The 12,158-nt window shown below is 41.2% G+C and overlaps 1 protein-coding gene across 1 annotated transcript; it reads right to left on the bottom strand.

The window, feature by feature from the left end:
• Positions 1-1,786: 1,786 nt before the first annotated feature.
• Positions 1,787-11,739, bottom strand: LOC124283341 (arylsulfatase B-like). Its single transcript, XM_046719379.1, is given in 10 exon segments — positions 1,787-3,111; positions 3,113-3,260; positions 4,211-4,364; positions 5,388-5,517; positions 6,458-6,580; positions 7,316-7,432; positions 7,704-7,816; positions 8,455-8,614; positions 11,176-11,294; positions 11,586-11,739. Coding segments are annotated over 9 exon segments (1,626 nt in total). The 5' UTR covers positions 11,272-11,294; positions 11,586-11,739; the 3' UTR covers positions 1,787-2,526.
• Between the last annotated feature and the right edge of the window lie 419 nt (positions 11,740-12,158).

Here is a 12,158-nt window from a genome sequence, read left to right as displayed (position 1 = left end):
TGGTAGAGATAGTGCTGTGTCAGCTATTCTCTGGTAGAGATAGTGCTGTGTCAGCTATTCACTGGTAGAGATAGTGCTGTGTCAGCTGGTAGAGATAGTGCTGCGTCAGCTATTCTGGTAGAGATAGTGCTGTGTCAGCTATTCTCTGGTAGAGAAAGAGATAGTGCTGTGTCAGCTATTCTCTGGTAGAGATAGTGCTGTGTCAGCTATTCTCTGGTAGAGATAGTGCTGTGTCAGCTATTCACTGGTAGAGATAGTGCTGTGTCAGCTATTCACTGGTAGAGATAGTGCTGTGTCAGCTATTCACTGGTAGAGATATCACTGTTTTCTGTTGACAGATGCCCTTGAGGACAAATAATCATCAGCACTTAAAAATTTGATGAAGGCCATGGTGACCAATATCTCAATATCTGCTGGTATCTAGACGAACACCAACCCACATGGCACCTAATGTGAGCCTGATACGTGAGGCTGGCTGGTTGGTTGGTTGCAGGGGTGGATACAGCTTTTTGAGAAAGGGGGGGTTGGGGGTTTGCACAGTTCATTTTCACCCCTTTACACGAGTTTCAATGGTCATTTAATAAACTTACATGACAAAGTGGGATGAGCACCCCTGCACACACCCTCTGGATCTGCCTAGGGTTGGTTGGTTGTTTAACATCGCGCTCAACAATATTCCAGCTATAAATGGCGAAGGTCTGTAAATAATCGAGTCTGAACCAGACAATCCAGTGATCAGCATCATGAGCATCGACTGTAACATGTCCTTATCATTAGCAACATACTTGTCATCCATGGAAATTAATTTAATAAATACAGCTTTAATCATCTCAGTTGAGAATATATCTCCTTGAGGTATTTGTACTGATAAATGCTATGGACTGAGTAATTCCCTGAAATATTTCATCCATAGTACATCCCTGAAATCATCTCAAAAGAAGATAATGGTTGTAGCTTCATAATGACAGTAACATATGAACATGACTTCACGTTGACAGCAGTTTCAATCATGACCACGAGCCCAAAGCAGAAATCCAGTGCAAACTTTCAATAATAACAAGCCGTTTCTGCATGCTCCAGACCGACCATATTTGTACAAATGAAACGTGGCCATATTTTATAATATACCATCCAAAAAAGTAGGGGATATTGGATTTACAAGATTGATCAAATGCAAATGAAGAAGCCAAGGAGGAAACAGATGATGAAGAGAAATTAAGGAAAAATGTGACAATTTATTCCATTCCTTTGGAAATGTTTCATCTGTATGGATTTTTTACTTTTCTCATATGCATTGGCACTGGCTAGTGGCATGCTCGCAAATTGGAATATCCCCTACTTGTTTTGAATGGTACAGTAACTTGAAGATAATCTACCCCTTCTTCACTGCTATTTCCTGTCAAAAAGTCTGTCATACACACAAGAAAGTATAAGTCCTGGAACTTTTGGTTTCTGGAGGTGAAGCTACAATGATTACTCTTTCCGAAGTTGGTCATTGAGAACTAGGTGGAGCAGGATGCTGACTGAGAATATGGTACAGCATGTAGTGCATCAAGGCAGCAGAGACCATTCTGAAATTTGTTTTGTTGTTTTCATTTCAGTTCTCTTGTATATCAGCTATAACTAACTATTCCTGAAGAAATTTCAAGATGGCGACCACTAGAAATACAAGAAAACCATTGTGTAGTGAAGTTTCACAATGTCTGATACTGATGAGGACAAGGTTCTTATCCTTGAAGGCTCTGTGCCCAAACTTTGTGATCATCAGTAAATAACTAGGTTAGTAGCATGAAACAAGAACATTGTCTTATAATACACATAGGTTGAATAAAATAAATATATTTGGTTGGATGTGATTTCATATTAAAGCATATGACTTTATGGAGAACAACTTTTGTTTATTGCATAGAGTGACATTTCGGTGTAAATTCTAACACTGTTTTCAAGCAATAAGTGACACAACCAATAGCTTACTCCACAACAGGCCCCATCCAAATATGCATCACTTGCTATTCAATTACATACCATTGATAATGTTAATCTGATGTTTGTCACAGCATACTGTGTATATTATACTTTTCAGTACTTGGTTGTAGTCACAATAAACAAGAACTTATCCATAAAGTCGTATGCTTTATTATTGACTCATCATCTTCCAGAATGCTGATGAAACAACTGGATGTGATCTGTGCAGCTGGTCAATTACAGACAGAAACCATAGAAGTGTGATAGGAGACCTGGAGACATCCAGATCTGGAGAGCATTACATCCAGGGACAGAATACAAGATATGTATAATTGACTGACTTTGTCATGAAATATGGAGGCAAAGCCTAAACAACAAATATTAGCCATCGACCACTCATGCATCAACAACAACAAAAACTAAAACAACATGCAGATGACATGGTTTCCCTGTCCCCTGGCTATCACAATTTTTCAAAGAAAACATAAAAGGGGCTACAGGACTACAACAGTTTGTTAAAAACATAGCCTGAAAATCAGGATTCTACGTCTAATTGATGTATCACAAGTTAACCCATGGGTCCCACACCCCTCCGTGATGCGATGGGTTGCCGCGGTCGTCCGAGCCCTTGTTGCCGGGGGGAACCATGGTGTAGCTGTACTGCTCCAGACGGGTTAGGAGCTGGATCACTATGTCTTTCCTCTCGTCCGCGATGTTGTTGTACTCACAAGGATCTGACGGAATGTGAAATAAACATGGCGACTTTGTAGGATCGCAGTTTGTGCTGGCATTGGCAGGTTTGGGACCACAGTTGACTGTAACCGGAGAAAACTGGCTACGACGAGATCTATTGCTGTTTTGTTTCGGCAGATAACCATGACCTGTGAAATATTCACGAGGGAACCCACTTCTGGTGTAGTTATCAACATGGAAATACAGATTGTCCGACGAAAGTTGCCATGGTGGGTACCATCCGTCCCAATGCATTCCAACATCACCAGTCAACAGTTTGTAATCGCCAACTCTCAATCCTCCAAAATGATACGTAGGGTCTATGTTATGGAGCATTTCAGTCCTAACTGGCTTCCCATTGGTCGACAGCATTTCCCATGAGTCAAAGCCATCAGGGTGTTTCAGTTTTTTTGGGATCGCCCCCAGCAGATCGGTACAGCGTTGGGAGCCAGTCGGTGAGATGGAGCATCTGCTCTGACACGTACCCAGACTTCTGGAGCAACGGGCTGTGGACGATGCCAACCCCTCGCACTCCTCCTTCCCAAAGAGTGTTTTTCACCCCTCTGCATGAAAATAGAACATGTGTCATGAACAATTTGTTTGCAACATTCCAGCTATTTGGTGGCAGTCTATAAATAATAAAGTCTGGACCAGACAATCCAGTGATTAACATCATTAGCATCAATCTATGTAACTGGCATGGGATATGATGACATGCATCAAATAAGTCAGTGAGCCTGACAACCCGATCCCATTAGTCGCTGCTCACGATACCATGGGGGGCTGCAAACCAACTCTACCAAGGATTTTCACAGATTGGAGAAGTTTGGGGGGACACTTTCTTCTGAAACTATAAAACATACACTACTGAGAACAATTACACAGCAGCAGATGTGTCTGTAAATGCTTAAAGATGGGCACACCAAGGTAAGATAGAGGCCTAGTCTGTCACAGTCCCTGAACCACATTATTTTCCCTACTGCCTCGCCCTCTCTGCAGTGCAAAAGCTCCAAATGAAGCAAGTCTAGATTTCCTCAGCTCTGGTATTCCTGGGGATCCTTTTCAATTTAAATGGGTTTTATGTTACTATCAAAATTATATATATTCAGAGACTAAGAGTTAGTCTAGACAGAGGCCCTGAGGACTTACATGGAGGGCTGGGTTTGAGATCATCATTTTCGTTTTTGATAGTATTATTATTTTTTCCCAACATCGTTAGTGCTCAATTCTGTATCTTTTCAATCAATAAGAATAACAAACTGTATTTTTTGGTAGACACTTAATCTAGTCTTTATACATCAAATTGGCATATAAGCTAAACCCCCAAATTAGAAAAAATACATCAAATTAGAACACACATATTGTTATTTACTCACAATGTTTAATATTTTCTAGAAACTATCCCACTCCCAATCCCCATCTCACCCTAAATTTTTAATGGTTTATCCCTAACATATTTACCCTTGTACAAGAAGTGATACAGTTTTACCTGGAGTCAAGTGTCTATGGTTACCTGAGAGGGAAGTTGCTGGCTGCATTATAGTCGAATCCGTTAGACGGGCCACCATTATCAGTGGTGAACACAATGATGGAGTTGTTGAGGAGACCAGTGTCTGTGAGCGCCTTCATCACCTCCCCCACACCATCGTCCAGGGCAGATATCATGCCTAGAGGGATACATTCATCATGGCTCAGTTAAAACTAAAAGCCATCTTACCTTGGATGATACATATAACTGTGACTAACCAGAGCCACAAACAACAATCACAAATAGAATAAACATGATGACACAGTCATTCACATCCCATGAAGTTCTTGCAAGCCCACAGTTGTAAATACAATTATTTCTGTGAAAATGATAAGCATCTTCCCTTATCAGTCTAAAACATCTACCATTTTTCATGAAGTGAAATGGGCGGTGAGGCAGCCCTGTGGTTAAAGTGTTCGCCTGTCACGCCAAAGACCCGAGTCAATTCCCCACATGGGTACAATGTGTGAAGCCCATTTCTGGTGTCCCCTGCTATGATATTGCTGGAATATTGCTAAAAGCGGCGTAAAACTAAATTCTCTCACTCACTCATGAAGTGAAATGAAAGGTTTGGCACTAAAAACAAACTGAACGCTCAAAAGGACAAAGATATGATATTCTAATGAAAATAAAGTTGTTTTCAGCTGCCTAAATATATTTTTAAATAACGCCTCTTGCAACAAAGTATTGTTTGTTGCAGAGAATGTTGTTCAACAGTTTGATACATAAATATTTTTTCCAAGCAATATAAACTGATGTACAGAAGAAAGTACTCACCGCATGGTTTGTGATTATTTAAAAAAAAGGGAAGCATATATTCAGGAAAAGATAACTAAATAAAAAATAATAATCACGCCACAGTCACTAAAACTAGTTGTTTTGTATTATTCAACAGTTAGACACAATGGGTATGAACACTTTTCACAGTGACCTCATATGTTGTTGCCTATCTTATTGTTTTGTATTATTCAACAGTTAGACACAATGGGTATGAACATTTTTCACAATGACCTCATATGTTGTTGCCTATCTTATTGGAGTGAAAATCTGATTTTGCTTCACAGCTGGTCCCCGAAGTTACTGGTACTTAAACAGTACTTAAACATAACACCTTCCAACAATACACTGAACACAAGTGTTGTCAAAGCTTCATGCGTCTCACCTGCAAGTAACCTCCTCTTGATGTTTTGAATATGAGGGAACCTATTGACATATTTCTGGGGTGCCTGAAGTGTGAACGCGTTTGGGTTGCCGCTGTGGACTGCCTGGTAGGGCAGGTACAGTAGGAGGGGCTGCAAGGGTAGAAACACAGGTGATGAACTCATTCACTGGAGAACAGGTGTACTTGATGTCTCTACCAGGTGTACAATATGCCTGTACCACATGGTCAACATACTTGTACCAGGTGTACAACATACCTGTACCAGGTGTACAACATACCGGTTCCAGGTGTACAGCATACCAGTTCCAGGTGTACATCATACCTGTACCAGGTGTACAACATACCTGCACCAGGTGTACAACATACCTGTACCAGGTGTACAACATACCAGTTCCAGGTGTACATCATACCTGTACCAGGTGTACAACATACCTCTACCAGGTGTACAACATACCTCTGCCAGATGTACAACATACCAGTTCCAGGTGTACAACATACCTGTACTAGGTGTACAACATACCTGCACCAGGTGTACAATATACCTCCACTAGGTGTACAACATACCAGTTCCAGGTGTACAACATACCTGCACCAGGTTTACAATACACCTGCACCAGGTGTACAACATACCAGTACCAGGTGTTCAACACACCTGCACCAGGTGTTCTACATACCTCTACCAGGTGTACAACATACCAGTTCCAGGTGTACAATATACCAGTACAAGGTCTACAACATACCAGTACCAAGTGCACAACATACCAGTTCCAGGTGTACAATGTACCAGATCCAGGTGTACAACATACCTGCACCAGGTGTACAACATACCAGATCCAGGTGTACAGCATACCTCTGCCAGGTGTACAACATACCTGCACCAGGTGTACAGCATACCTCTACCAGGTGTACAAAATACCTGCACCAGGTGTATGACATACCTCTACCAGGTGTACAACATATTTGCACCAGGTGTACATCATACTTCAACCAGGTATACATCATACCTGCACCTGGTGTCCATCATACCTGCACCAGGTGTACAACATACCAGCACCAGGTGTACAACATACCTCAGTTTGGTTGTGGTTGTTGATGATGCTGACAGCCTCCTGTGTAAAAATCTCTGTGGAGTAGTTCCCATACTGGTCGTGCAGGGCCTCCATGTTCCGGCGGAAGTCCAGCCCCCATTGTTTCTGACAAGATATAGAGTCATAAATAAATAGGAAAGGGTATTCAAATTCCAATCATGGGACCTACAGGACCCAATACTAACTAGGTGACACATCTCTTAATCCAACACAATCCTGTTCTATTCAGTGACACATCACCCGGTCGTACACAACCTTGTTCTATTTATGACACAGCTCTTAGTCCGACACAACCCAGTTCTATCCATGACACATCACCTGGTCCGACACAACCCTGTTCTATTCAATGACACATCACCTGGTCTGACACAACCCTGTTCTATTCAATGACACATCACCTGGTCCGACACAACCCTGTTCTATTCAATGACACATCACCTGGTCCTACACAACTCCGTTCTATTGATGTCACAGCTCTTAGTCAGACACAACCCAGTTCTATCCATGACACATCACCTGGTCCGACACAACCCTGTTCTATTTATGACACATCACCGGGTCCGACACAACCCTGTTCTATTTATGACACATCACCTGGTCCTACACAACTCCGTTCTATTGATGTCACAGCTCTTAGTCCAAAACAACCCTGTTCTATCCATGACACATCTCTTAGTCCAACACAACCCTGTTCTATCCATGACACATCTCTTAGTCCGACACAACCCTGTTCTATTCAATGACACATCACCTGATCCGACACAACCCTGTTCTATTGATGACACATCACATGGTCTGACACAACCCTATGTTTGCCCCAGGGAGACACAGTTTCCCTACCATGTTTGCCTCAGCTGTGTGGTCGAAGTAGTCCTCCGCCCCGAGCCAGTAGCCCAGATGCGACTCGAAGCCGCGGTAAGTGGGTGTGTACTCCTTTGCAAAGAAGCCCAGGTGCCACTGGAAGTCAGTCGGACACATTCATGTCATAAAAAACATATATCTACAGCTTGCACATATTCATCTACACAACATCAGTAGACACAATATTAAAATGCCAATGCCAATTTTTAGAAAAGAACAGACATTTGTAAGAGAAATAATTATTGATCATGTAAAGTTGGTGTTTTGGCTGTCAGTGATGTTTACAACATATTTCTGAAACTTTTCAGTGAATAATCATGTAGATTCTGTACTAGGTAAGGGCCCATGTCACCATCAACCTTCTCACCTTGCCAACTATGTGTCGTCTGTATCCGAGTTCCTGGAAGTACTGAGGCATGATGGTCTCATTCAGGGGAAGTCCGTACGGGGCATCTCCAACAAGCACACCAACCTGCATACCTGACACACAGGATATATGTGTAAAACCATCACCTAACCATGGTACACAGATGATGTAACTTCAGCTCTGTCTTCTCTGAATAAGGGGCCAGTCTCACCTGTGGGTGTGGGATTACGGTCTCTATTGGGTGAAGAAGAACAATCTTTATGGATAGGGTGTCCATCTCACCTGTGTGGATAGACTGACCATCTCACCTGTGTGTATAGGGTGTCCATCTCATTTGTGTGGATAGACTGTCCATCTCACCTGTGTGTATGGGGTGTCTGGCTCACCTGTGTGTATGGGGTGTCTGGCTCACCTGTGTGTATAGGATGTCCATCTCACCTGTGTGTATGGGGTGTCCATCTCACCTGTGTATATGGGGTGTCTGGCTCACCTGTGTGTATGGGGTGTCTGGCTCACCTGTGTGTATGGGGATGTCCATCTCACCTGTGTGTATGGGGTGTCTGGCTCACCTGTGTGTATGGGATGTCCATCTCACTTGTGTGTATGGGGTGTCTGTCTCACCTGTGTGTATGGGGTGTCTGACTCACCTGTGTGTATGGGGTGTCCATCTCACCTGTGTGTATGGTGTGTCCATCTCACCTGTGTGTATAGGGTGTCCATCTCATCTGTGTGTACAGGGAATCTGTCTCACCTGTGTGTATAGGGTGTCTGCCGGTCATGAGAGCGCTTCTAGTCGGAGTACATATAGGTGACACGTAGTAGTTGTTAAGGATGATGCCGTTGTAGGCGAGGTTGTCGATGTTGGGGGTTGGGATCTGATCAGACCCATGGAAGCTGACATCATTGTATCCCTGTAAACATCAACAACTGACTCTGCTAAATATCGCTAAACATAAAAGTACAAAATGAACAAGTATCACCAGTGTTAAACACATCAGTATTTATTAATCACTGACAACATACTCAGACTGAATGGTTAATGTCACACCTGACAGTGTTCCCGCTGTATGACAATGGTCTGTAAACATTCAAGTCTGAACCACACAATCCAGTGACTCACATCATGAACATTGATTTACTCACCTGGGATACAATGACTTGCATCAACTAAGTCAGTGAGCCTGGCCACCCAATCCTCTTTGTCTACTTTAGCAGCACTAAAAGTACTGAGCATCAGAGGGTGTTCTCTTGTTTCCTTGACCAATTTCCACCATGTTCCTTTGTATCTGGTGATGTACTGTGTACAATGCACCTGTACTACAAGGTGATGTATTGATGTACAATATAACTGTATTGTGACGTATTGTTGTACAATGTACCTGTATTTGTTGATATACTGGGGTACAATGTACCTGTACTACAAGGTGATGTATTGATGTACAATATAACTGTATTGTGACGTATTGTTGTACAATGTACCTATATTTGTTGATATACTGGGGTACAATGTACCTGTACTACAAGGTCATGTATTGATGTACAATATACCTGTATTGTGACGTATTGTTGTACAATGTACCTGTATTTGTTGATATACTGGGGTACAATGTACCTGTACTACAAGGTCATGTATTGATGTACAATATACCTGTATTGTGACGTATTGTTGTACAATGTACCTGTATTTGTTGATATACTGGGGTACAATGTACCTGTACTACAAGGTCATGTATTGATGTACAATATACCTGTATTGAGACGTATTGTTGTACAATGTACCTGTATTTGTTGATATACTGGGGTACAATGTACCTGTATTTGTTGATATACTGGGGTACAATGTACCTGTACTACAAGGTCATGTATTGATGTACAATATACCTGTATTGTGATGTATTGTTGTACAATGTACCTGTATTTGTTGATATACTGGGGTACAATGTACCTGTATTTGTTGAAATACTGGGGTACAATGTACCTGTACTAGGTAATGTATTGTTGTACAATGTACCTGTACTGGGTAATGTATTGTTGTACAATGTACCTGTACTGGGTAATGTATTGTTGTACAATGTACCTGTACTAGGTAATGTATTGTTGTACAATGTACCTGTACTAGGTAATGTATGTTGTACAATGTACCTGTACTAGGTAATGTATTGTTGTACAATGTACCTGTACTAGGTAATGTATTGTTGTACAATATACAATTGGTCTTCAGTAACCCCAGCTTGTAATAAGAGGCGACTAACGGGATGGGGTTGGCAGATTCGCTGACTTGGTTGACACATGTCATCGTATCCAATTGCATAGATCGTTGCTCATACCGTTGTTCACTTCACTGTCTGGTCCAGACTCGATCATTTACAGACCACCGCCATATAGCTGGAATATTGCAGGGTCAGGCCTTAGACAACAAACCATCAAAACAACCAACAACAATACACCTATTCTGGGTGATTTACCAACAACAAAAAACAGAATTCTAATCAACATAAAATACAGTCTGCAAGGATGAAGTATATCATATTCATTATAGATTTTTATGGAGAAAACTAATTGCAGATAAGATGGAACAGAACTACTGTCAAAGAAATATGATCATTATAATTCTAAGCAATTATACATATTTATTTCTCTTGGCCCTAATCACACATATTCAACATGCTGAGCACCACCCCAGTATAACCTATTACAACTCTGATAAGCATGGTGTGGCACAAGTGTTTTTATAACAATGACTCCCCTTGACAAAAGGTCAAAGTGCTAAGATACAGCCAATCTTGCCTGGATGTTATCACTGATCATATAGTGATGCAGTGAAATCACTAGACTGTCTCACAGTCTCATAACTGCATTATTTTCCTTCCACCCACCCCTCCCTGCAATGCTAAAGCCCTAAATGAAGCAGGTGTAGATTTCGGGTTCAGGTCTAAATCCCTATCTCACTGGAGCAACTTTTCAATTTAAAATGAATTGTTTGTGGTGAAAAGAGGGGTGAAATGGTATACTGCGGTAACAGTAGAACCACAGCATTTTGCCTTCGATATGGTATACCTTAATGCAATGAAAAAATTCGGTATTTTCGGTTTTCGTACCTTCATTTCTATCTAGTCATAAAATGACCTAAAATGTTCATTCAAAATAACAAACATAATGGTTAGTTTTTTTTCCATGTTAATAAACAATGTAAGGTTTGGATCTTGTGTCAATTTTCTGCATGATCATCAAATCTCATATACCGACCCGAAAAAGACCGAACCGAAGGCTTTGACCGCAATATGTACCGTACTGTGGTAAGAGCGTACCGTTTCACCCCAAGTATCAAAATCATGTATATTCAGAGACACTGTGTTAGTCTATAGAGACACATATAGAGATATCTGTTCTATCTGTACACTCTAAGCTATGCTGACTTGCACACCTTTAGTCCTTAATACATGGAATATGGAACTAAAACAGCCAGGATTACCAGATCATCTGCTACGATGAGGATGATGTGTGGTCGTGTCGCCGCCGTGCACAGCGCCGGCAGTACTAGGAGGAGTAAGATGAGGAGGTCATCCATGTCGACACTGCTGTAACCTGTAACTGATGAGGATACAGCATCACGTGACAGGAACATTCACATGAGGGGCACATGACATATAAAAGGCATAACAAAGTGTAACAAATGAGAAGAATTCAATTATTAAACATCGTTGTGAGCAGTACTTCAGCCATATGATGGGGCCACAACTAAACGTGGTAATTGCAGTCCTAGCAAGTTTGATTTTAATTATTCACACACTACTTAATTTAAGTTGGTACCTGATAATTCTAATTGCATTATAATATTGACTTTTGTATCTAAATATGTCTAGCTGTAACAATGAGGCATACCGGATCCGTTATCTGTGTATTCTTTTATTCAACCCATGCGTTAATCACATATAAATAACATCTCCTGAAGCCATATTGATGGCTGCATGAATCAATTCCACCAGCTGTCTCCTCTAACACGTGCACCGTCTGTCACATTTGTTTACTAACATGAAGGGGCAGATAACTCTCAATTCATGTCAGTTCAAACAGGCTGAAGTAGACATAAAATCGAATAGCAGAGGTTCAGTTTCAAGGTGCAAGATATTTAAACCAAGCATCCGAAAAGAAAATGCATTATAAAATATATGGTACACATATTGAATAATGCAATTTTTTAAATAATTATTTCTGTTGAGGCTTTTCTGTTTTATAACAAATTCGATCGTCAAGCTTGACAAGTATCTTGTAGTATCTGTACATTGGCATGTGAAACTCAATTTCATCACGTGCTATATATACACAGGGCACATAATTATGGTCTTTATGAATAAAGACATTTTGCCATTTCCCGATTCCCGGCCGAATTACTTACCCCTTGTTGCACAGGAAGACGAACAATGGTCCGTGTGAGCTCACGCGCTGGTGACCGTG

The sequence above is a fragment of the Haliotis rubra genome, unplaced genomic scaffold (assembly GCF_003918875.1).
Source record: "Haliotis rubra isolate DU_JTF1 unplaced genomic scaffold, ASM391887v1 Scf313, whole genome shotgun sequence".
NCBI classification, from domain to species: Eukaryota; Metazoa; Mollusca; class Gastropoda; order Lepetellida; family Haliotidae; genus Haliotis; species Haliotis rubra.
This window is presented reverse-complemented; position numbering and strand designations above follow the sequence as displayed.